Here is a 27,218-nt window from a genome sequence, read left to right as displayed (position 1 = left end):
AAAGCAGCTCATACTTGCACTGAGCTACTTATCTTCCTGACACTGATTACCTCTCATTACTGTTCAGTCCTAACAGTCGATGCACACTTAATGCTCGCTTTCCCGTACAAAAGCAAGATTTGTCAATCTTTTAGATTTCACTTAAAGGTGACTGGGCGGCACAGTCAGTTACAGATGTGTCGTTTTTGTACTAAAGCTACTTTCGGCTGCTCCTTTCTTGTTTTTACACCGTCCAAAGTTTGCGTCTCCTCCCAGGATTTAATCGGGGATTTTTCGCTTGCTCGGCTAATTTGTAATCCACTGCACTATGGAGCCACACAGTTTGGTGTAGCACCGTAGACGAACTTGCACAGCAGCTACTCTTAAAAACCCCATGACTCAGTGACACAATAGTAACTTGAAGTAGTAGCTTGCTCCCTCACATTGTTGCACAGGAATCTTTGGCCCACAGCGCTGCTTTAGTTCACTGAGGCCATGCACAGCTCTCTTTAAGGTCCCACCAGTGCACTTTTAAACGGGTTGACATCTGGACTTTGATCGGGCCATTGCAACATGTGGATTCTTTTCTTTTTCAGCCATTCTGTGGAACAGTCAACAGCTTTTACCACTTTATGTTGTTTGTTAGAGGCAGATTTCGCCTCCAACAGATGTTATAGAAAAGCAGTGAATGGCTGTTGCTTTGATTAGTTTAGTTTGTTTTTTGCGAGGTAGATATGAGAGGATTCAGTATTGCATATAGTTTAGTTTAGCATCAGGGAAACTAATAGCTTTTTATATCGTGTTCATCGTTTTCCTGCATCCAATCCTTGATTCGAAAGAAAATTTTGTGTCTTTTTATGCAGCGCCGTCATTCTGGACGGGAAGATCTACGCCACGGGAGGCATCGTGAGCAGCGAGGGTCCAGCCCTCGGCAGCATGGAGACATTTGACCCGTGCACCAACACTTGGACACTCTTGCAGTCACTGCCCTGCCCGCTCTTCAGACACGGCTGCGTGGTCATCAAAAAGTATATCCAGAGTGGCTGAGGGTGGCTCGGACCGGGTCGCACTGGGTCAACGCTTAACACCAGCTGAGCTCCAGTTGTGGGACGACGTGTGACAGCAGCTTCGAGACGGGCCGATCGCTCGCTCGGTCTGCCGGCGACCTCTGGACTTGACGCCAGCATTCATCCACACTGTTGCCCCACACCTGAAGATAAAGTCAAATAAAAACGCCCTGTGCAGAATGTACTCATGTTTAACTACTCAGCCATGTCAGGTGACGATTCCCAACCTCCAGTACTGTATGTGTCATGGTAGTAGTTCATTCTCTGTCATCAAACAGGCACAGGGTCCCTCTTAGTAATTTGAAAACTCCAGGGTTTTTAAATGAAGTCTGTTTTCCCCTCTCTGGTACTGCCTTTTGTTTTTTGTTTTCAGTGCATATCTCTGTAAACTCAACACCTTCTTCATTTCCTTTCATATAATCTGACTCAGCTAAAAGCCATTGCAGGTCCAGATTCGTGTCCCTTTGAGTAAATCACACGTTAACAGGCGTAGGTTTCGTAGTCATGCATTTGTGAAAGTTTTTGTGGCATACGAACGTTTTTCCAGTAGCGACATGTGAAGGACAGGAGGGAAAAGCGAAGGGAAGCGACCGTTTTCCTCTTTATCAGTGGATCCGATGAGTTTCTTTCTCCACTGCAACCAGAAGCAAAGATCCAACTGTGCAGATTTATGGGGTAACTTTAAATCCAGATTCTGAACTCTGTGTAACCTGGGCCTTTTTAATGGCTCTCTAAACATTGGAAAAAACTATCAAATCGGGGTCAGGTTGGGTTTAAAAAGAGATTTCTTCCCCCCCTCCTTTGTTCTTGTACAATTCCAGTCTGATTGAGATATCATCTGGAGGGTGAGTGGCTTTTTTTCCTCCCTTTATTCACACTGACTTGCTCTCTGGGACAAAGAAAGCACCACACTGAGAGAGAGAAAGCGGGAATTCCTTCTTCCGCTGGCGTCTGATCAGATTCAAGTTGGGACAATTCCTCTGGAAAAAAAAAGCACAATATTCACCCGCGACTGTTATCATAGATGTTATCTGTTTATCCATGTTTCTTCTGTGTTTCAAGTTCCTCCTTCCCAAATCCGCTTGTTTTATACAATGTTTCATTGCAACCCGCAAATTATGTCGGGTTGGTATTCTGTAAATACAGCGAGGAAATATGTATATTTTAAAACCTGAAGGCAATTCTGTATAAATGTTTTTAGAAAAAAAATGGATAGGCTGAATTGAAAATGGTACGTCTGTAAATCTGTACCCAAAAAGGAAAACTTAACAATTGTTATTATTGAAACCTAATACATATACCAGAATATGAACACATTGTCAAGTCTGTTTTTTATTGTTGTCCGGTTTAATCAACACTTTAATCAGGGCTCTTAATGCAACAACTGTGAATAGACTTTTTAACCTTATTCTGAAAAATCCGTGGCCTGCTTTTTAGTACGGCTTCATCGTTCTACCAAACTGACTGTATCTAAAAGAGCCACAGCCGGCGCGACGTCACACACTGGTTTGTAATCAACAAATGTGGAACTGCCTTCTATCGGAAGGCCACCAGATGGCGATAGCTGCGGTTGTAAAAAAAAAAAAAAAAGATTGCGAGTGTCAAGACCATTGACTGTAGAAAACATGGACGACGCGACCCCGTCTCCTACCATTGTGCAAAAATGAAGCCAAAATACCCCGCTTGTGGAGGCTGCCATCTTGCAAATTTGGAGCCAGAGTCTGCGCAGTAGTGACTTGAGGTGGAGCGACTGTGTAACGCTCCCGCCCACACACCCGCTGGACGTGACCGCAAACACGCCCCCCTACACTTTTTACGTAGCCCGGCTGCTCGAGTTTTTTTGCTGGTTTACCGCGACTGACGACTCGTTTAATTAAATAAATTAAACGAGTAAATACAACCATGTCACTGTTATAAAAAAGACACACAGCTTATCATCTTATAGTTCTAAAATCACTGTTGTTAATTCGTTAGTTGGATTAGCCGCTAGCATACGCACTGTGTTGGAGGCTTGTTGCTAGCTAGTTATGCTACACACCAGCTACTCTTAATAGTCTTCAACACTTACGGTTTTTTTAAATCCATTTTTAGACAGCTTTTCGTGTTTTCGTAGCGTAAACACTGGGCGTCCTCTCAGAGCCTACGCTCTATCTGCTATTCGTGAACAGAGATACGCAAGTTTCTCCGTGACTGCAGCTGTCAGTCAAAGCTCTTATGATGACGTTTCACCCCAATTTAACATCACCGCGGTAGGAATTAGAATCAAACTTATGGGAAAGGAGACCCCTTGAACATCAATCAGGGTGATGAGAACTAATGATAACAAAAGAAAGAATCTTTGGAAAAAAATTATCTGAGGAGAATTAATTTATTTTAGTCTGACCCCAGTCCCATCCACTAACATGAAGGAGGCGGGGTTTATGACCTATACTGCAGCCAGACACCAGGGGGCGATAGAGACGTTTTGGCTTCATTTTTGGGGACGTGTCGCGTCGTCCATGTTTTCTACAGTCAATGGTCAAGACTGATGAGAATACTTCCTGTTGAGTTTTTTTTTTAAAGTAAGGAATTAGCTAATGAATAAATAAAACCATCCCATTTTAATATGGGAGTCTGAGGGTTAACTCCTTTTCAAATCCAGCCTCAAGTGGCCATCAAAGGTACTGCAGGTATTTTAGGCAAATACTTGTCAAAGTTACTTTGAAAAAAACAAAACAAAACAAGCACTTCAAAGTTACAGTTTGCACCTTTATTCAAGTATATCACAGCAGTTTATTTGAGAAATACAGTAAATGTTACATTTTTCAAATATAACTTACACTAAAGTAACAATTGCGAACAGGTGTGTTAGATACACAAACAGAACTGACAAAGCTATGAAAAGTCTAAATTAACTGAAAGAGAGGGAAGAAGAAAATAATTCAGGATAGAACAAGCCTTTTTCCTTCTGCATACTGGACTAAGTTGTCTCCACTACCAGACAAAAATTGGTTGTTAGTCCAAACTGGCAACAATTTATGATTAAAAAAAAGAAAAAGCACAATGTATGACATTTGATTACCCATATTTTATACCCCATGGTTTTTCTTTTAAATCCGTAAAAAATAACTCTTGGCAGAAACTGGAGACAAAGTGAACATCATTAACAGAAAGTTGATCTGGTCCTTTTCCTCATAACTGTTTTAAATATTCTAATGCTAGCCTCTTCCAGTATGCCACAGTCTGTAACCACTTTCAACAAAGAAAACATCAGAACAATGAAATAAATAGAAAAGCTGAAAGGGCAAGTTGTCACGTGTTGAAACCTGAGAGACCTGTAAACCCTTTATTCCCCCGTACACGCCAAATAAACCTGCTACACAAACGCTACGCAATTCAGCAAAATCGTTCAAATGGACGCGCAACGCTTCCCGATTCAGACGTACAAAAAGACTGAATGTACTGAATATCAGGTGTAAAACATATTTAATAATAAATATCCAGAATCATGAGATGAAAATAAAACAAACAAAAGACCCGAACACAGTTGGAACACTTGGGAGTAAAAGGCGATGGGTGTGTAAAGAGGCAGAAAATGCTCTCTATAGCTTTTAAGAAGGTATTGGGTGATAACAGGAGCAGGTCTGGGACGTCTCCTCAGTGTCAAAGTACGTAAAGTAATCAAAGACAACCTGAAACTAAAGCATCAAATATACAGTCCATGAAATATCCGTAAAATTTATGCAATCATCATCTGGCTCAAATGCAAACATAAGTATATAACAATCAGAGAGACATAAACAACTCTTGGATTACTGCAGCAGCCGTGGTTGCGCTGATCTGGTACCTAAGGTGGTACTGTGGATGTTGCAACAGTATTTTGAGTGGGAAGAAAAAAGAAATACTGTTTTTGTACCCAGTAAACAGTTTTCGCTTTAAAATAAATTAAGCTGAGGTAGCATTGGTTTTTTATTCCCCTCTGCAGTAGTCCAAGTGCTAACCTGCCATTGCCAGTTTGCATACGCTCTTTAGATTTTTTTTGCCACCTTGAATCGGAGAAAAGGCAGAGGTGAGCTGGGGTTAGAGTTGCACCGAGAGGTTTGAGGACCGGACGAGAGAGTGCACTGAGAGAGATGAAGAAAGACGACGGGGGTAGAGGGGCAGGGGAGTGGGGGGCGGGCTTCTTCAGTCTACACCTGTTCAAAATATGGCATCTTCAAAACACACACAGAGAAAAGAAAAAGAAAAATGCCACCTTATAAAGCTTCTGTAAGTATCTTGATTTACTACAGTCGGGAAAACATATTCTGTGTCGGCCACAGGTGAAAATCCAGTTTCGCTTGTCTGACGTTGAAAGAGGAGAGAGCAGAACAGATCCATAAAGTACACGTAAAACAGAAACAAGTAATGCTTTTTACACACTTTAGTGACGGGCACTGCCTAGAATGGCCTTTGTTCAGTGTGGATTCACAACACATGTAAAAACAATTCAAGCAAAGCGTTTTTATAAAAAAAAATATGTAGAAAAAAGTTACAAAATATAAAACATAACAAAGTTTTTTAGGATTAATAGAACATTTTTGAAACAGAATGCCGGTGAACAGGCACCGTTATGTCAGCACCTTTTGAGTGAGTGAGATAAAACTTGGCACGATGAATCCTTTGACTTGCTTTATTTCATTTATTCCTTTTTTTTAATCTTTTTTTTTTTTTTGCATATTTTTAAAAAAAGAGAAAGATGGAAAAAAACTGAAGGCCGGTGTCACCAACCTCTCCTTCCACCTGCTGTCCTGCTCAGGTGGAGACCGACCTTCGCCAACTGGTCTGAGGTTTTATTACAGAAACATGAATAAATTTAAATATTTGAACATCATCTGAGATGTATTTGACCACAACACTGTTTCCACTTATTTCTTGACCGAAGAGTTCAAAATTAACTAGAGGTGAATAACGTAGATATGTTGAACCGATCTAATGGCGGTAAGATAATCGTTTTTAGTCGTCGTTGCCTCAAGGTCCCCGTGACCTCGGTGGTAAATACCCTCCCTCCCCAACTTGGGAGCCTGTTCATTGTCACGAGTAGTAAAAACAAATATCCTGCTAAATATACCACTTTCATATGAGGTTTGAAATAAGGCACACGCTAGGCAGTGCAAAAAAGTACAGACGCCTTCCAATTTGTACTGCTTCCAGTTCCTCAGCAGGAGTGTGTCGGTAGGGGGGTTTAAAAAAAACGAAAGAAAGGGGGGGAAAAAATAAAAATCAACTGGCGGGCGCTGCTGGAGCAGGAGGGAAAACATTCATACTGTGAATCTAGTGAAGAGGAGTCGGGGGTTTGCGCTAGCACAACTATTTAGGACATAACAATCCGCTAAGACTGTGAACGCCAGAGGTGGCCTGCCTGCGAATGTTTCGAGTGAGGAGGTTTTTACAGATGACCCCGAGGCGACGCTACGCTTGTTCACCAGTAACTCTGAGACCAGCGCCGAGGGGGCTAACGGCTTTCCACGCTTGATGACCGCCATAATGAAGAGGACATAATTGATTCTAGTCCTGCTGTGCTAACCTCATCGAGTTTGTGTCTACGGTAAAAAACTTCTTTGTAAACTATTCTTCTGGGTGATTGTGGCTCAGATATGGAACTAATCAAGTAGCTAAAAGGGCAGAGAGAAGAGGAAACGAAACAAAAACGACAACGAAAAAGGTCGCACGATAGCGCGGTAACAACTGGCCTATGATGAAGCGCTCCACTCGAGGGCGGGAGGGCTCGCTGACGTGGGTCGCCCGTTCGCTCCCCGTCCTCGTCTCCTGGCGGCACTCTGCTGTCACACTTCTGCTGGTGAGGGTCTGAGTGAGTGCGTCTGTTTGTAGAAATGCATGCATACTCGTGTCAAGTGTTTCGGCGTGTACGCGCTGCCACGTTGTGATAGGACATCACCCCATCTCTTGGTTTTTCTAGTCGTCCAAACTTAAGAAATCTTCCCGAGAGCAGCACGGATAAAGTTGAGGATAGCACCCGAGTAGCACCAGTGTTGCCTGCCACTGTCGGTTTGTGTGCACCTGTGTGTGTGTGTGTGTGTGTGTATATAAGTGTGGCTGACACACCTCCAGGGGTTTGGTTGTGTAGTATGCGTCTGGATGTGGCCAGGTTCCTGAGACGATAGCACCATTGAATGTCTCTGTCCTCATCCTCGCTTTGTTCCCTCCCAGCGACGAGGAGGGTGCTGGAGTTTCCTGTGTGGTGTTTTTGTGTTGAGGGCTGAAGCTCCTCCACTCGTGCTCACTCAGTTTTGTGTGTGTTGTGTTGTTGTTGTGGTCCCAGGCTGTTCAGGATCTACCTGATGGGTATTTTCTCTCCATTTCACAGGAATGTATCAAAACGCTGGATTCTCTCCTCCATCTCCTGCACAACAAACAAACACACACACGGAGCTTAGCCTCAACTAACACAGCAAACTCGACTGTGTGTATAAAGCATCTGTGCGGCGCGCTTTCAATATTACTTGGAAATTTCCCACAGCAAACAACAGCTTTCACCATGATAAATGATGTAAAATGAAGGAAAGCTGTGCCTGAATGAGACGGGCAATTTTTCTCAGCGTGAAAACAGCAGTTTGACACTGACTAAATCTGAGCAGAGCCAGAGGAAGAGAGATGGATGTTAGCCTGCACTAGACCATGATTAATGCCTGGAAGATGTTACACTGTGTGTTTCTCTCATCTGAATGGCTGAGTCAGTGCGACACGCGCGGCTACAAGATATCAATTTCAAGAAGTTTAAAGAAAAAAAGGAAGAAAAACTGCCAACTTTACAGCAATTTTTTTAACATCTAAAGACGGGCAAACTTTTTCCAGCAGAGACCGCAAGTTTTAACAAGCTGAATAATCCATTCATAAACGGATTAGATGATCGATGAAGGAAATAGATTTTCTGTTATTTACTGACTGTATTTGAGCTGTCGGTTTGACAATGCCAAAAACTGAACTTCACTTTTTATTCGTTTTATTTCTTCCTTTCAAAAGTCAGCTTGGAAATACCACTGAATTTTTGGACTGATTAGATTTCTGGGCAAGCAGCTGGGCGATAGATGATGAGACCACACTTTTTGTACCGATGCCCTCTTAGCCAGAGGTCGGGGAGGTGCGTGCGGCTCTTTCGACCCCCTTTGGGTGAACACGCTGTGCTCAGGGCTGGTTTATTGCAGACGATGACAGCACACGGAAATGGACTGAAGTCATAATTACATACAAATAGTTTTCATGATTATTCTTTTTATTTCACTGCTATGTTTTATTTATTTTAAAGTGGGCTATTTTTTTATTTGATTAATTTTCCACAAGCTGTGAAGTCAAATAGACCTGACGAGGTTATGATATATTTGTTTTTCCGCTCTTCTTCTTATTAAGACATCTTATTATTCTTGTATTAAGTATATGTATTATCCTCTCCTACATACGGCCATTTGTTACTTGCCCCCCCACACACACACACACACACACACACTCCTCGTGCCTATGGTACAACAACTTTTCTCCGTGCCCCTGGTACACTGCGCAGAAACACTTTGACAGACACACACACACACACTTTTTCCCCTCACATTATTCAGTTAAAAAGGCTCGTTTGATGTTGAAGGTTGCGACCCCTGCTCCAAGCTGAGCTACAGAAATCATCTCTTTAGCAAAGCCATGCCAGTGCATTGCATCTCTTCTCTCTCACTAAACTGTGTGACTCACTCAGCCCCACCCCACCCTCCCTCTGCATATGCAGCCTGCTCTCATGCAGCATGGAGGAAGGATCAGCGCAGCTCCAACAATAAATACAAAACTGAAGCTCTCAAATTTAAGAAGGCAGATGTAATCTTTTAATGGCGCTGAGGAAACCTGTTTGTTTCCAACTGCTCGCTAACCCATGCACCAGTTCAGCCAATCACATGGCTGCATTTAAGCATCTAGACATGGTCAAGCATCAAATTGGAGAAGAAGTGACTTTGAATGGGGCATGGTTATTGGTGCCAGACGGGCTGGGATTTTCCCCCCACGCAGAGGATGGTGTAAAAAAGAGAAAAGCAGCAGCTCTCTGGACAAAAATATCTTGTTGAGGAGACTGGCCAGACTGCTTCAAGCTGGTAGGGGGACAACAGTAACTCATTACAATCAATGTATGCAGAAGAGCACGCCGATTACCAGTCCTGTCAGCTTAAAACAGGAAAAACGGTGCCTGGTCTGATGAGTCTCGATTTCTGCTGCAACCAACCTGATAATACCTAATAAAGCATTCGGTTCAGATTCAAACTAAGTGTTTAAACACCAAAAGGACACAACAACACAAATGAACCAATCAGGGCTGCAACAGACCAACATCTGTGCATCTCAGGATAAAATGATTAGTTCTCTCAGTGGATTTGATAAGCGTCCGACTCCATTTTTAAGAATTTATCACCGTTTTTCAAATTTAATTTCATTGTGACTAGGGATGCACTGATACCGATACTGGTATCGGGTATCGGGGCCGATACTGTAAAGTGTGTGTACTCATACTCGTAAAAGTTAACCGATACCATGAACCGATACTAACTTATTTCATTAATCAGAGGGTGGCATATCATTTCTGTTGTAGTTTGTTAGATTGGCCACTAGGGGGCCAATTATTATTTTATTTATTATTTATTTTATAATTTTTTATATTTTATTATTTATATAATAATAATTATATAAATAATAAAATTATCGGCAGGGAATAAAATAAAACCTGTCTTCCAATTAATTGTGTGTGTGTGTGTGTGTGTGTGTGTGTGTGTGTGTGTGTGTGTGGTAGAAGTATTGTTTTTTGTACTCTGTATCGGCAAGTACTCAGATCCAAGTATCGGTATCGTATCGGTTTGAAAAAATTGGTATTGTTGCATCCCTAATTGTGACATATGTTGAAACGTTTCCACACAAAGTTTATGCGTTTTATTTTTTATCCTAAACATTTCCGACATCTCACATGGAACATATACATCATGTGTTGCCGTTCAGCCTAGAAACGGCGTTTGCTCGGCAGCTCCGCCGTCACCACGCATTACTGTTGGCAGTACCCAACCCAAACAAAAGGGAGTCCGCTTTCACTCTTCCCACCGAAACAGTCCTGCCTGTGTATTTAACTTTCAGTTGACACATCAGAACATGAGATCTAATCTAGCTGGAGCCAGGTAAATTTAATCACGCCAGTGTTCTTCTGCATGAGATTCCAACTTCTCTTGAAACTTCATTTAGAACAACAATTAAGCGCTTAGCACTTCATCACAGCCCCACAACGATCGACTCCAGGTTGCACGAGCTGTAAAAAGCCAGCAAAGCCAAGAAAGGTGAAGCTTGAATGAAAAAGTCTTTGTGAAAACCTCGACTCAACCCATCTTTTTAGACATATCTGTGCTTTTAGCACTTTTTTGCTGTGTTTCACTGTAAACACGGGCACATGCAAATGAGCTCTTCACTGCCTTGACGCTTTGCGCCGCTGTGATCTAAAGTTTATCTGCCTGAAGCCCTCGCACGCTGTCATCCCGAGTACACAGCAGACTAACAAGCCCTCACAGCACCTCCCCTTTGTCTCACTGACATAAACTCTATCTAGCATGGGTGGATGGTGACTTACATGGCAAAAATGTCTAACCTCTGCACAGCTCAACAGGTCAACTGCAGCCAAACTGCAGTTTTAGGTGTTTTATATCTCACTGGGGCCCTCAACGCCGTGCATGAAGAGAAAAATCCAGCGTAGCATGCTCTCCACTGATAACTTTAAATTACTTTGGTGCACCCACCTTGTTTGAACCCATCTTATCTACTCCCACATCACTTACAGAGTTCCTCCATTTCCCAGATCTAATTTGCTACAACCCCTGGGAGGACGAGGTTCTCTGCAGCATCTTCGTGAAGGTTAGGTGAGAGGGGGAAAAAACCAAACAAAAAAATCTTCACAACAACTCAAGTATAAGTTGAGTCGTTTTTTTCCAGGGAAGAAAAAGTCAAGAGAGAACAATCTTGTGTATTGTTCCTGGATGAAGGTGTTGTTACACAAGCCGCTGACAGATTCACAGACTCACAATGACGAAAGCCAGCGCTGCAAAGCCTACTGCAGAAACTGATTCTTCCGCCTATTTTAAATAGGTTTCTCTTTATATGGCTATTCAGCACCAAATGTCAGAGGAGGTCTCAAAAGACTCTTTAAAGAGCACTTGTTATGCTTTTTCATATTTAGTCTTCCAATAGTGCACGGCCAGCATTTCAAATATTGATGCAGTGCGTGTAATCCCATGAGCCAAAAGCTGAGTGTGAGGCGGTTTTTATACTCTTGTCTCTGTATGACGTCAATGAGTGCTCATATGAGACCACAGAAGTCTCGGTCACCTGCTCTTCAAACCTTCTGATTGTGAGTAACAGCCAATCAGAAAGAAGCTAACTTAAAAGCAGGGAGAAATGAGCTAAATGCTTGTTGGGGTGTACCAAAGCCCAGTGTAAGATAAATAAAGATCATGTCTGAACTCCATAATGAAATGCTACTTTAATAATGTGCAGGAATCAAAATACGGTGCTGGAAAATGAGCATAATAGGCCACTCTTGAAGCTCAAGTTTAATCAATATTCTAAATACGAAATGCATGCCAGGAACCAATCAAATAGTTCAATGGTCAAATTAGTTTTAGGAACAATTAAGCACTTATTCATGATGCTGCTTTGGCTAAACAAGTAGGAATAAAAGTGTTAATTGACCTGCAGGCCAAAGCCCTCAGCAGTATACACACGAAACTGGCAGAGAATTAACCAACTATTGAGGGGTTTAGTTAACCTGACTGGTATCCTGTTCAGCTTTGGCACAGCACAGATTTAGGTTAAAGGTCAAAGGCCCTTACAAAGTCTTTAATTGCTGTCTGAGACACGAGCAAAATCTGATACCGGGCCAAGGGAAACACATAAGCCAATTTGTGGACAGGAACATAGCCTGCGTGTTTCTGTGTACAGAGCAGATACGGTCCCTCTGGCTTTAAACGCAGCGTGCCGTCCGCTCCATCTGCTGAAAAGGTCAGCTCTTCAGGAAGACTGAGACGAGCCGTGCCCAGAGGAGGACGGCGAGAACGTAAGGCAGACAAATGTATGGACGCGCTCCATTTCACTCAGCTCTACAACTCGGACATAAATACAGAGAGTTGCAACGGCGTGCAACGTTAAGTTGCCCCCAAAAAGGCTGCAGCCTAATACTCTGGACCACCTCGGTGTGCATCTGTGTGCTCGTGGTTTTGCATTCTCAAGGGAATTACAAGGAGATGACCTGCTGTGGGGTTGAGATGTATGTTTGGAAATGCAGGCAAACAAAACACGTGCCAGATGAGCTGACATTTCTGCTCTCGAAACACCAATTTAGGCTGGCAGTATGAAACGAACCCAGACACGCGCCCTCCCTCCCTTCACCAGAGCGGCCCGCAGACAGGCGGCACCACCTGGCTGACTGCTCTCTCTCCCTTTGCCGCTTCCTCCCTCTGACATCCTGACAGCCGGCACTGGCTACCAGCGCCAGGACACTGCCATTCCGAGCCCCCTGTCTGCACTGACATCCTACAGCAGCAGCAGATGACCAGATGGGATTCTGGGAAAATATACAGCAGCTTTTTCTGCATGGAACATTGTCAAGAAAGAGCTAAACTTAAAAGGAAAAAGTTCCCATTCATTCAGTCCCTTTTGTTATCCTTCGCTTATTATTATTTGCAGTATTTTCCCGAGAGACTTGGGAAAAAACTTAATGAACATTTGCGGTTATTGTAGCACGAGTTTGTCTTTATATTACATTATGATCTACATCTCCTCAAAATTACCACCATGCTACCATAATATAAAACATCATTGTGTGTCAGCGGCTTGATTGCATTCATGAATATAAAATTCTGACTTTCAGTCCTGTGCCGCTAAGATCTTATTCTGGCCGCCTGAAACACAGTACCATTTTAAATTGTAATTATTTTGGAAAACAAAGCCATAATCCATTTTTCATGAAGCCTCAGTGGAGTTTAAGAAGTTCAGTACATTTGTTTGGCGAACTAACATCAGAATTATGTGGAATATACTGTGGGGGTCTCCCACAAGCAATGAAACCTATTTTTTAAATGTTCTCACTAATAGTTTCCACTGTCCTCATTAGATCACACTCTGCTGCAGACCTCAATTTCTACCCTGATCTAGATGCTGTTTATGCTATTCTTACCCATCTCTTCTTCCATAGTCGATATCTAGCCTTTTTTTGTCATGAAACCCAGAAAGTGCCAAACACGTCTTCTTGTTTCAGTCTGTCGCAGTGTTCAGAGATGTGTAAGCTCCCTAAGGAGAAAGCCACATCTTCTCCGATATCATCTGCCTTTGTGTACAACTGTTTCCAGCTCTTTAATAATCTGAGTTATTTGGTCTGAACAAGGTCAAATCTGTAGGACAAAATATAAAAAAATAAATCTAAAAAGTAACATTTTCTTGACATCCAGCACATCTTGCTTACTGCTAATCCTCGGGATGTCGCATCACTAAAAATGCAAATGTTAAACATAGACTTACAGAAGGGGAGGGGGCCAGCAGAAACACCGATATGACTGCGATCTGCTACGCAAGTTGGCTAATTACCCTGCTAGCTATCATTCAAGCACGGAGAAACACATGCCACTCATCTGTCCATGTGACACTAAATCCAAACCAGTTAAATCTATGTTAAGGTTACGAGGGGGTTCTTGGGAAATCTTCAGGAGGGTTCTCTAGTCCCCAAGAAGCTCGATTGCTCCTGTCCTTAAACCTACTTTCTGATTAGCCCGAGTTTGTTGTATTTTTACCCTTTTCAGTGCAAGAGTCTTTGGGTGGTGCGTGGCTTTAAATGATTATCCACAAAGGATAAGGTTTAAGTAAAGGCCGGGCACTCCAATGTTTGTTAGACCTTGTACTGCTCTCCAAGCTGCAGTTATTGCATGCTGCACAGAATTTCTTGGCATTGTCCATCTAATTTATATAATAATTTTGAGTGTTTGTGGGTTTCAAACAATAAAAGAAAACATTTATTACCATTGTCAATACATTTCTATATTTGAGAAGCTGAAAATGGCTATTTGTGTACGGCATTTGTGTACCTAATGCATTATTTAAAGTAGAAATGAAATGTTATGATTCAACAAAATCTCTTTCACCTTTAAGTGAACTGCTCAAGGCAGTCTGCAGTACTGGATAAGGAGTATTTTTGTATTTTTATGGCACTAAATGCACATTATAAAGGCTACACCAGTGTGTTGTGTCTCTGACCTCGAGTAGCTGGGTCTTGTCGTACTCTCTACGATGCTTGTAGATGCACTGGCTGAGTAGGGAGTACAATCGCTCCAGCTGCTCCACGCTGTAGCCCTCACTCTTCTTCACCACCACATCCAGTAGAATCTGCAGCAAACAATAGAAATCATTCGTTTTAGAAAATAAATACATCTTACAGATATATACCACAGAAACAACAACAGCACAGGCGCAATCGGACAGTCGTACAGTGATGGAACAACGGGTGGCACAAGCAGCTCACTGATGCTGGTGCGTGGAGATGCATCATGTGGAGGTCAGCTGCATTCAAAAGCAATTAAGATCAGAATGACAGCTAATTAAGGCTAATCATAATTAGAAACAAGTTTACATTTCACTGCTACTTTAATTAAAACATTCTGGACAGTCAAAGGCCCTTTTAATTGACCCGTTCTTCACATTTTACCCAAACCAAAGTCTGTGTGTATATGCGCTTCTATTTAAACACGCAGCTCATCAGAATGCACGGACTGAGACAGCAAAGGCACAATAATTAAAGTTATCATCACTGACACAAGGCAAACAGAGAAACCTCAACTGAAATTAAATGGTGTGGGTGTGGGAGAGACAGAGAGAGAAAACTTGCTTGAAAAACATAAAATCAAGGCAATATGATGATTAATAAGACATAGATGTTTGTCAGAGCCTCATCAGTGAACGTCTGAGAGATAATTACAGTGAGCAAAAGAACGAAAATTGCAAAGGTAAAAAGGTTAGCATTGTATTAATCACTGTACTCCATCTGACAATGGGTTCAGTTTAAATGACAGTTGGCCTGATTAAAGTTAAACTGAGGCTTCACATCAAGAGAAACTTGAGCAGAAACTTAATCCCAAGACAAAGTCTGCTCATAACCGGAAATCTGGCCTGAAGAAAAATACTTTTTAGCTTCTATTAAAATACACCACAGCTTGGAGCCACGTACCTGCCACCAATATTATTATTGTTATTATTCTGTATAACTGAAAGGATGAAAAACGTCATGCATGATGCATTAGTCCTAATGGTTCGTATCGAATCATCGTGGCAAACATTTGCTACTGCTCTTCATCTCAGTGCTGACTAACGTAATCAGTGACCTCCTAAAAGCCTTTCTTAGGTTTTTTAGATTGTTTGTTTTGCTACAAACATCACATGGAGAGAGAAATTACACCTGAACAACATTATCTGCATCAATGTTTTCACATTTTGTATTTAGAAGATTGGATAAACTCCAGCTCAAAGTGGACTTAATATGTCCATTTCCAGCTCCATATTTATTATCCTTGGAGTCTATTAGAGTACCTCTGCATAATTCACAATTCAAAATAAACATTATTCATCTCATATTAGGCCTCGGTGCAGCCCCTCAGCTCTTCTTACAAACATAAGGTTTGAACAGCAGGTTGGCAAGTCCACTGTGTAATGTGCCTGAGATGACTATATTAAGGATATGTAATCTCTTTGACGTCATAAAGCACCACAAATGGAAAACTTGTGTTAGAGCAATGATTACTATGAAAAACCACAGTGTGACAGAACACCAGAAAAAGCTTTTACAGCTTCTCTTTCAGTCACATGTAAACTAGGGCTGCTCAATTATGGCAAAAATGATAATCACGATTATTTTCACTGAAATTGAGATCTCGATTATTTGACGATATTTATTTAACAATAACAATGTGTTGAATAATGACTTTAAAGATTGTCAAAAATAATATAAAATAGTGTGCAAATACTGATAACAGTGCAAATGTTTGCAATATAAAAAAATAAATGAAAAATGTAAACATCTCTGTTTAGTGAACTGTAACACTGTAGCAAAGTTTACACACTGTGTCTACTTGATCCACGTCTGACTCCGCGAACCCATAATGTTTCCACACCACTGAAGTTTTTTTTTTTACCTCCCTTTTCAACCAACAGCAGTCACTCTCCTCTCCAAATAACTTCTGCTTAGCTTTCCGAGCTTCCCTCGGGTCCTCTTAATCAGCGGTCCCCAACCCCCGGGCCTCGGACCGGTACCGGGCCGCGAGAGTTGAGGCTCAGGTGTGAAATGTATAGTTTTCAGGGTTTTTATCGGTTTTCAGCGTTATTTTGTTATCGTTTTTATCATTTACTCGGTTTTCCTGGGTCTTTTCACGTGTGTTATGAATAAATCTTCTTTTTTTCGGTACCGGTACTAGTTTTATTTTGTTGTATTTATCCGCGACACCTTAAAGGCCGGTCCATGAAAGTATTGTCGGGCATAAACCGGTCCGTGGCGCAAAAAAGGTTGGGGACCGCTGCTCTTAATTGTTGTGACACGTGTCGAAACGCAGAGAGGTGCGCTCGATTTGCCACACGGAGCAGCACGAGAGTAAAGCACGAGGGAGGGGCTAATAATCGGCTCAGTCATTTTTAATGATCGTTGAAAGCCCAGATCGTAATCGAGATTAAAATTCGATTCATTGAGCAGCCCTAATGTAAACATTTCTATAGTGGCTAAAGTCAGTCTGATTCAAGACTTGGTTTCACCTGTTAACGTTACTTCTCGCCTTCTTCTACAGTTATCAGTAATTGTCACATGTTTAATCAGCTCCCTGAACACAGACAGCCATCCTCTGTTCGCCACAGTAGTTGCCGTTATTATCACACTCTTAATTCCTGAAAACGCTGTATTTAAAACAATCTCTATGCAGATTGACAGCTGCGCTTGCAGGCTGCCATATTCCAAAAGCAGAGAAGCATATGTTCCTGCACTTTTCTGTCAAGATGGGGGGCATGTGGAGAGAAGAATGCAATCAGGTTAAATTACTTACATTGTACAAGTTTTCTCCTAATCAGTTTACACAAAGGTTTCTTTCATCCCTCTGAAACTGGAAAAAAAGCGGGCGTGTTTCTTCTGATTGGGGTGTTTAAACTAAGCATTATTTTTACTGTTTCAGCTTTTGAAATGATTACAAGCAGAACATCAGACTCCGTATAAGCACAGCTGCAAAATGCATACCATATAAAACTTAAAGGTCCAGAAAAAAGGACGATTATACCTTTGAAACATTCAAACTTTCATAATTTCATCTGGTAGTATAGAAAATCACTGGTTATATCCCTTTTCATAAGAACTTCCACCTGGACAATCTAATAACCAAGTCCCTTGACAAATAATGTCTACATAAAGAAGCTAAGAACATGAAAAAAATCTAATATTCAGAATTCATGCAGAGCGATAATCATGATCTCTGCAACACTGGGAAAAAAAGTGCCATCAGCTGCTACATATTGAATATATTTTACTGGTATCTTTTTTGTACTTTTTTCACATTAACTCTGGCCTAACATCAGGGGAGCTATCAGCTTTCATAGTTTCAATCCAGCCATAAGAACTAATAAAAGAGGTCCAAATGGAGCACATCACAGTGAGATGCCGGTTTTAACAACACGTGCATAAAAGCTTTAATTAGCATCATTACCAACCCATCTCACATGTGTAATAATGTCAACCAGCCTTTCATCCCACTGCATTTCTTTCCATTTTTCATCACGTTCCCCATCTCTTGCTTTAAGTGCATTTCTCTACTTTATAATGCACCTTTTTCTCCTGAGATTGTTCATCTTCTCACCTCAAGCCATTTTCACTGTTTTACACAGCCTATTCTCACCTCCTCTTCAACTGCATTTCCGACATTACTATTGCACAACAGTCTTTGCTTCTGGTGTATTTGTCTTTGCATTCTCCTCTCTTCTGCAGCTTTCTTTCCCCTCTTTGTTCTCTCTCCTCTTACTGTTACCGGGCTGATTGCAGCAGTGCACTTCCCAGCCTTTGTCAACTTGATCAGGGTGTCGGCGACACTGTGGGGTAAATGGTGTGAGAGGGTCTTACATGGGCTCAGTGACTGAGTGAGCTCACAGCACACAAAAGGGCCGTAATCCCATGCGTTAAAGACTACTACTGACATGGGCCATTTAACCTCACCCCTTCTAAACTCCTTGCTCCATCTTCCCCCACAACCTTTTCTTTACCACATCTCTATCTATGCTTCTTAAGAACATAGATTCAAAAGGGAGGGTTGGGATGCCTGCGATTCTAGACAACAGCTGAATAAGGGTATGCAGTGTCATTAGCGTCAAACTCAGAGCTTTTGTTAACGTGGCTTGCACAAATATTTTAGAAAATGCAGTATTTCCACGTAAAAATCTTGAAAATGTGCAGAATGTAAGTGCAATCCACTGAATTTACAGTCGCTCTATGCTTCTGGTATTTTGCAAACAAATCCCTTTTTCAAATAAGCATGCTGTACACAGCCAGGCATGCAGACTGGAGCTGACTGTGATACAGTAGAGGGTCTTCTTTGATCACCGAAGGCTTCACTATCTACACGCACATGTGTAGGAGAGACTTCCTCACCACTGGCTGAGAGAAGAGGGTTAGCAGGCAGAGAGGGAGGAGGAAAAAAACTCAACAACAAGGACTCAAAACCCAACCGTCTCCATCACAAGGGACGCTATTAAGCCTTCAATATCTGCCTCTAAGAACAATTCAGCCTGCTCTTCCTGTTAACTAAGATTTTGTCTCCCCAATACTAGCAAATGAATGAATTATTAATGATTCTGGTTTGTTTGTTACCTTCAGCTAAGGCAGACACTGGATTTGGATTTTCTGATTTATTTTTTTAAAAAAAATTTAAGTCATGGTGGCAAATAATGTGGTTTACAGGGCACTCGGTCACACGGATAATGCAATATTGATAGTGTTACAAGGGTCAGGGACAATCATGATGAATCATATTACCATGGTCCCAGAACATTAAAATGAAATGGTGTTTCTGTTCAGTTGCCCATGTAAAAACCGCTGCAGGGGTCGACAGCTCATCTTAAATATGCAACGCTTGGCTTTACAGGAAAATGCCATTAGATTACGGTGAATTCTCCTTACTTTAGTATAGGAGGAAAAAAGGGTTTTCGATGCTATATATGGTAATGTCTTTTGTGCAAAGTATGCAATCTAATATCTGAATAAAATGAGTCCAATGATACTGTTTAAAAACGGCATTACTCTCTTCTAACTGACGATTTTATTATTATTTATGTGTAAATGAACACATCATGCTCTGTGTGCCGTTAGGTTTATGCGGTGACTCAGCCACTTAGATAATGAGTAGAACACTGAATTGAGAATCACACACAAAAAAATATAAATCACGAATGAAAATAAATGCATATAATTGTTATTATATTCACTCACACACAAAGATCAATAAAGGAGTTAACTTCAATTGATAGAAAACTTAGAGACCTAAGGGCTGGTTTCCTGGGCAGGGGGTAAATTAAACTATTCTAAGGCTTTAATCTAGAAATGTCAATCCTAGTGGTTTTCCTAATACATCTGAAATGTAGTTCTACAGAATAGAGCTGCCTGGGATAGCTCAGACTTTATCTCAGGACTTAAAATGTCCTGAAGCACATGGCTTCAATCTCAATTAGGAGGAAAAATCTGAGCAATGAGGTTTGTTTTTTTTAACTCAAAAACACTGATAACAATATGAGCCTTATAAATCAAATAGTCCATACATGACATGAGTCTGGGTAGGAATATAGAACATTGAGAGATGTGAAAATGACCAAATTTAAAATCTGCAGGTTTCATTTGGCAAGTCCTTGGCAAAAAAAAGTATTACAAGATAAAAATTACAATTGGGGGGGGAAAGATAATAAGATGGAAAAAATAAGGAAGGAAAAGGAGGAACGAAATTTCATATTTTACAGACTCAAGACAGGAGAGATCCAATATCACCAGGTAATAAAGGAGAAGAACACCAAACAGACCTCTACATACACCCAGCAAAATTATCAGATGAAGATATGTTTACCAAACAAATGCACAGGGGAGAGAAATTTAATACAGAAAAGATTTAGGTCAAGGTTATGGAAAAGGATTTGCTAATGAACTGATATGATTAAACTTTGGGGAGAGCTCAAGGGAAATAAAGGGTAATCAATACAAACTCCTTTCCGTGTGTCGTGCAACCAGTGTGCAGGAAGAGTAAAGTGTTAAACAGTGAAAGATGCTGACCGAGCACTAAGCGTTTCACACCATCTGTGCATTACGAGGGTGTGCTTTTGGAATATACAAAAGCATGTACAGCCTGGTATTCATCTGAATAAGCAGTGCAGCTTAAAGCGTTACAGCAGGTATTTGTTATCACAGGATTTGAGCAGTGAGGAGGTGGCGGAGGCTTGAAATTCATTACTACAGACCTACATTTACGATACACACACAATATAACTGACCTGGAATCGCAGCCTGCCCATAAATTAACAACTGCAATAGCATCTTAACAGGATTGTTATCTTTCCATTGATTGACTCGGTACAACACAAAAGTATGGGATATCACATCCCTGCGTTTTCTGGCTGAAGAAACCTTGATGCAAGCCACATATACCACCGGTCATCAAATCATCCCCCAGTTCTTACATTCTTCACCTCGCTAAGAACACCTCTGCGCAGTTGGGCTGGTTTGCTAGAGCAAATTAGCTATGTGTCCTGGCAGCTTAGGTTTAGCTTAACGGCTTCTGTTGGTGTTGGCCTCCACTAAGCAGCCTGCGGAGCGCTAACTTTGAGTCTTCCTGTGCAGCGTTTTGGAAAGACACTAAACCGAAGCAAGCAGGGCAGAACTCTTCTGTTCGGCCCCGTCCTCAGGGGTGCGGTTTCTCTTTTCGTGACAGTGGATGCCTCATTCTCTGGTCCGGTGCGTGCCCTATCTACCTACATTGATCGCACTCAGAATGTGCATTTATGTTACTATTTGTTTGCCTGCTTCACTAATCCAGCAAGTGCAAGAGCTCTGTCTAAACAGAGGCTGTCCCACTGCATTATGGAAGCTGCCTCATGTGTGCACCAAGGGTCTCGCTTTGCCCCAGGGGGTGAGAGCACATTCCACCAGGACAATGTAAGCTGATGTGCTCTTTTTAAAGGGGTCCCCGCGTAGGTGATATTTGTGCTGCAGCTAGTTGGGCATCACCGCACTCTTTTGTTCAGTCCTATCGATTGATGGCTCCTGCTGTCCTTCCCCTGGATCTACCGCACACTAAGGTGCTGGTGGTCCGACTGCAGTACGTTGGTTGTATACAGGTCCCATATTTATGTGTTGTCCCGAGTGAATCGACTGAAAATGAACAGTTATATCTATGACTTTGTTCCCTGAAGGAGAGGAACGAGGTACAACACAAGGCTGCCTTACAACACAAAAGGCATTTCCAGTGGAAATTGGCCGACATATCCTCAGCATAACCATGTATAATATCCACAAAACTTAAAAAGAGGTTATACACACACAATACGGTAACATTATGTTGAAGCACAGTACGTATCACTCCGCGAGGCTCTGCCTACGATAGCCGTAATGCTCCGACAATCCATCAAGCGGTGCGGCTTCGTAGCTTAGCAAAGTCTAAGCTACGAAGCCGCTATTTTTGGTAGCATGCTCTACCAAAAATAGTGCTTTGTTGTGTATCTGATGGACAAAAGCTAAACCAGTTCCACACCAGTGAAGCTGCAGCATTTTTACAAACCAGTTCTGGTTCATTGGTTTCATTCAACGATCCGCTTTCGCTCTTCTCATTCTGCGTCGCCACCATGTGCGTACGTAAACAAAAGCACTGCGCATGCACGTTTTAACCATATTCTATCGTGATATTTCATTTTCCTATCGTTGCCCAAAATTACACCGGTATTACCGTGAACGGTATGATATGGCCCAGCCCTAGTAACCAGACATTAAAAATACCATCTTCTTGTACTGTATGGGTATTAAGATGTACAAAATCCCACACAGTGTAACCCTAAACCAAAGGTTGAGGAGATGCATGAGATGGGAGCAACGCAAAAGGGCACGATAAATCTGTCCGCAAACTATTAGAAGAGAAATAAGAGAGACTAACTGGTATGTTTATGTTGTGTGAGCAAACAAGTGACCCTCACCTGCATAGCCAAGACGCACAGGTATGCAATTACATGCAAATGGGAGATGTGTCAAAGCAATCAGTGGGAATGAATAAAAATAAAAGAAGCGCTTCAAGCACCATCTCTTTTTATTGACAATCAAAACGATGGTCCAGCACTACTATTAGGCTGTCTTCTTTTGAACAGGCACGAGGCATGGCTACTTTGCCAAAGGGGACCCCTGCTGTTACCAATACTAAAAAAATGAAGGGAGATGACAAACTGAAGCAGGGCCATTTCTGTTGACAAGCTTCTATAAACAGGAAATCCTGACATGCTGTAGAAACTAAGCATCAAGCCAGAAAGGCTCCATACTGCGCCAGTGACTAGAAACACTGGCTTTTTCTGGGCAGCTGCTAAAGGAAACAGCAGAGCAGACGATAATCTGTGTGTTCTTGGTGAGATGGAGGAAAAATTGCTGGGGCCAGATTGGATTTCTTGTTACTGAATTCTCATCTGCAATCCTCAGCACCACTTCTCCTAGCCCATCTGTGGACAAGTGTCTGATTATTGATGAAAGAAAACAGCTGAGAATGAGAGACGTTTTGGAGTAGGCAGAGAAACAAGCCTCAGGACCTATTTATTCATACTGAGGAATTCATTTTGATCCAGACAGCATCAAGCATCATTTCAGAAAAACTGGCAATAACAGAACTTGATTTTACTAAGTGAATCAGAGCAAATAACTGTGCAATGGCTCTGAAAGGCAGGGTGTGAATACTGAAATAATACCATCTCCGTCCTACAGGCTTTGCGTGTAGGGTCTGTGAACAAACTCATAACACTCTGATGGTATTTAATTCCAGAGAGATTTCAGAGCCTCTTCCATCAAGTTAAAAGTCAGGAATAATGAGGCTTCTACAATCAATGAATACAACTGAAGAGTGAGGGAACAGTACACCACTCACTGTGGGCCCTAACACACATCAGGCACCGTGCCAGTCCCAGCCCCGCCAGCAAATATCTGCTTAAATGGCGGCTCTCATCCTGCGCACCGGAAATTCAATTTGTTCCGTAAGACTGGGATGAAAAAGCAATTATTCACAGTCCCCTCTTTTCACAATCTGTTTCTTTAAGATATCTCCCTTCTTCCCCCTACTAACAAATAAACCTCCAGATTAGTGCTATGTGTGGCTGTTCATAGGGGCAGCCAGTTGAAGCACTAAGATCAGGCCAGCTAAAAAGCCTGTCAATCAGGCTGAAAGATGGAGTCAGGTTCAGCACGAAGAGATATGTACCCCTACGGTCCCCATCATCCCCATGGGATGTGTGTAAAAGCCACTAGATAATGGCTTGATAGTTGGATGTCTCTTCGGAGCGTTGAGGAACATGTCAGAAGGACACTTCTTTTACACCAATTACACTACACAGAGCGCTGTAAAACCAGCGCCCCCTCCCCAACCATCTGATCAGTGGGAAGTGCTGTCAAGGGGGCCCACTGAGCCGAGGCTCCAATTTACACTTGGGGTATTAGGTGGGACCCTGGCGTGACAGTGCAAAGTACCACGGAGCTGCTTCACATGCTTCCACTTACTTGAACGCACCCTGGGACGAGTTGGCAGATCTAGTGGGTCAGAGAGAAGCTCATGTTTGAGTCATGACCTTGTTTCCTTCGAATTTAGCTGGAACAACACCTGTTGATTGAACGATGTGGAATTCGTTCTTTCCATTGTAATTGGCTCCCTCCTATGTTCAGAGGGCAAGGATACAAAAGGTCGATAATTGAAAGATGGAAGGGGACGAGCGACAGTGGCGTAACTGTAGCATGAATGAAAAGGAGGGATAAGCTTAAGAAGTTATTCATCTGAGAAGGGCAGTGTGACAGCATCAGCTCCAGAAGAGACCTATGGATCTGGTAAAAGCTTAAGGCTGGTCACCCATGACTGCGCTTCCACAACCTCAATACCTTAAATCCCATTCAAAAAGAGAGAGAGAGACAGAGAGAGAGAGAGAGACAGAGAGACAGAGAGAGAAAACAATGTTTTCTGGTATTTTTTCTGATGGTCCAACGGAATTTGTTTTTGAAATTTCTAATTTTACAAAGACTTTATTCAACTTTTTCTATATTCTACAGTTATACAAAGGTATAAGTTAAAATGTGGGACTTTCCAGGCGTCTAATCTACCTGTTGATTAAATGGGAGGGAGAAAAGTTCAATAGTCTAAAGGCAAGACAATATAAAAGATTGATTTTAACATCAATTAAAACTGAATGGGTGAGGTTGTGCAACTTGTGCATTTAATGAAAGTTTACTAGAAACTGTTTTGTTTTTTCCCCTTTCTTACTTTGTGCAGCTTACTTGAAGCTTGCCTGTTTACGACTTTGCATCAGAGTCCGAGAGGAGTGCTCAATCTTCCAGGGCTGCAAATGGCTGCGTAATATCTCAGACTCAACAATAAACTAGTGTTTTACATCAATAAAACACATATTAAAATGTAAATCAATTACATTACATTATATTTCGTACATAGCACCAATTCAAAGTGCAACATAAAACTTCAAGGAGCTTTATGTTTCACCGTTGCAGAGAAATGTTACAAGTATTTTGCAACAGTGGAAAGGAACAACTCTCCTAACAGGAAGCCAGCAGAACCAGGCTAACCGATTAGTAATCCTGATGCGAAAAGCAGCCATTTTTAAACATCTGCAGTTTTATCAGCCAGATGTATGAATACGACACGGGTCAGAACAAGCCACATTCTGGCTCCCTCTCAGAGTTTCACTTGCATATATAAATATGCACAAACAAGATGATTTAATGGTTCATATAATTCAAAGAGTGACCAATCAAGACAATACAGATGAGGCACAGCTGTTTCCATTACAGAAGGAAGGAGAAAACAAAAAAGCAAGCCTTTCACCCAGACTGTTAACAACAGCATTGCAACAAGTAGCCAAATGAACTTAAATAAGACTAAACAAAAACATATTTTCAACATTTTTGATTATAGTTCATCTTCTCCATAATCAAAATCTAATTATGCACTCAAGATGTGACAGTCCACAGCTGGTAGTGTTGGAACTAATACATCTTTGCTTTACATTTATAGTTTATAGATTTTCTTAAAATGATCAGAAGTGAAGCCATTTGTATTTACCAAAAAAGGGGCAACCCTATATTTATACCACCTTTATAACACCAGTATTACTCTAAAGAATTTCTACTAATTGGATTGGCTACTGCACATTTCATTTTTGGGGGGAATTGTTTAATTTGTTTAAATGTTTTTGCAAGATCCTACAATCTTCTTCCTCTAACAAAGCAACTCAGGTTGGAAACTGTTGAAATCATAACTGGATACATTAAGTGATTAAAATCATAAGAAATGCTCATTTATTAACATTTATTGTGACTATTTCTTCATTACAAAATGTTTGCCTTTGTGTTACCAGAACATTTTTATACAGATCACACTACCTGTTAAATCTGAAATGCTTAACAGTGCACAATGCCAAATCACACCAGCTGTTACATCCTTCATGGTCTGAATGAGAATGATGGCTGTGTAAAATCAACAAGATGGCAATGAGGTGTGGACAGGGTTTTAAAAAGCTGAAGTCTTGATGGAGTGTGTGTGTGTGTGTGTGTGTGTGTGTGTGTGTGTGTGTGTGTGTGTGTGTGTGTCTTTTCTCAGCCAATTATTTCAGCATAAGCGAATGCAGACCAGAGGCCAGTGTTTATAAACTTTCAAGTAGATTTTTCTGTTGTATTTTAATTAGAAATACTGAATACAACTGCTGCAGTAATAAAATAAAGTCACAACAGACAGTTGAAGAAAATGTCTCAATCTGAATCAAACAAGCTTTGAATTATTAAGCTGCCATTTCAGCAGCATTTAAGGGTCACGATTTCCTGTTACCATTTTAGTGTTTAAACAATAGGATGCTTAAAACGTGCTTGGAAAAAAGTATTTTCGAGCTTCTCTAGCACCTCATGAATAAGGTGCTCATAAATACGTGATACTGATCATACTTGATCACACAGATCTATTTAAAAAAAATCTTTTAACAATATTTTTTCCAAAACGAATGACAATTTTAAGTAAAACACCATCAAGAATAATGTATCAAACTATGTCGGGCAACTTAAAGATTAAAACATAACCTTTATTCATTTTTCCAGTGCAAACGCACACACAGATGTATTTTATTAGGCTTTCACACGACTAGCATTCTTAAACCAGCATTAACAGCTCCACATTAGTAACATGAGCACGTGGCCAATTAACATTAGACCACATCTAATTATCGACCTATGTCAAAGATGATTACACTGATGCTCAATTAAACCGACATCAGTAAAACTGTATTTCCCCATAATACTTATAACATACCCACGGTGACAGCTAGCCTAGCTACAGTGTCAAAGCTCCCCCACCACGTCCTGTAGAATTTACATGAGGCCACTCTTACAGATTTTGCTCGTTTCAACCATGACCTTGTCTTTTTCATTATCAAACTAACGCTCATTAAACCTGCCACCTCCCAGCATGTTGTCATGTCCCACCCACTGTTCCATCACAAGGCGTATATTTCAAAAACACCAGCAGATCACACTATAGCCAAACACAGAGGCTCCAAGCAGCAGGTGATACTTGAGTGGAGTCGTATTTATTTTATGGAAAAGAAGACGTTCTCCCCAACTTATTTTCTTTCTGTATCTAAGAGGCAAACTATTCAGTCAGAAAGCATTTCATCACAAAAGCAGTGCAGTTTTAAGCAATTTCGAGCACTTTAGACAAAATCTATGCGCCTTTTAAACCTTGAAAGCGCCCCAATAAAATTACAGTATTTTCAAGAATGTAAGGAAGCTTAAGTGCATGTGGTGTGCTGCTACACCTGTTATGGTCATAATGCTTTATTTATTTTCTTAAAAAAAATAAA

General features: G+C 41.3%; 2 protein-coding genes and 1 long non-coding RNA gene across 8 annotated transcripts in view; 1 reads left to right on the top strand and 2 right to left on the bottom strand.

Annotated features, from left to right (window-relative positions):
* Positions 1–5,734, top strand: part of klhl29 (kelch-like family member 29) — a 293,874-nt gene extending 288,140 nt beyond the window's left edge. For all 6 annotated transcript variants that reach the window (XM_085133527.1, XM_085133528.1, XM_085133526.1 and 3 more), the window contains one exon: positions 843–5,734. In XM_085133527.1, coding sequence (XP_084989653.1) covers positions 843–1,026 — 184 coding nt within the window. In that variant the 3' untranslated portion in view covers positions 1,027–5,734. The remainder of the gene's footprint in view (positions 1–842) is intronic.
* The window catches only part of atad2b (ATPase family AAA domain containing 2B), a 69,752-nt gene continuing 46,307 nt past the window's right edge, over positions 3,774–27,218 (bottom strand). Inside the window, exons 27-28 of the mRNA XM_085133522.1 lie at positions 14,331–14,459; positions 3,774–7,428 (exon numbers count right to left, since the gene is read on the bottom strand). Of these exons, the coding sequence (XP_084989648.1) occupies positions 7,387–7,428; positions 14,331–14,459 (171 nt within the window). The 3' untranslated portion in view covers positions 3,774–7,386. The remainder of the gene's footprint in view (positions 7,429–14,330; positions 14,460–27,218) is intronic.
* On the bottom strand, positions 16,281–27,218 carry LOC146501330 (uncharacterized). Its single transcript, XR_014869506.1, has 2 exons — positions 16,899–27,218; positions 16,281–16,868 (listed from the first exon to the last, which is right to left on the bottom strand). It is a non-coding gene; the product is annotated as an uncharacterized LOC146501330 (long non-coding RNA).

The sequence above is a fragment of the Neolamprologus multifasciatus genome, chromosome 15 (assembly GCF_963576455.1).
Source record: "Neolamprologus multifasciatus chromosome 15, fNeoMul1.2, whole genome shotgun sequence".
Taxonomy (NCBI): domain Eukaryota; kingdom Metazoa; phylum Chordata; class Actinopteri; order Cichliformes; family Cichlidae; genus Neolamprologus; species Neolamprologus multifasciatus.
Note: the sequence above shows the minus strand (reverse complement) of the source record. Positions and strands in the feature narration are given on the sequence as shown.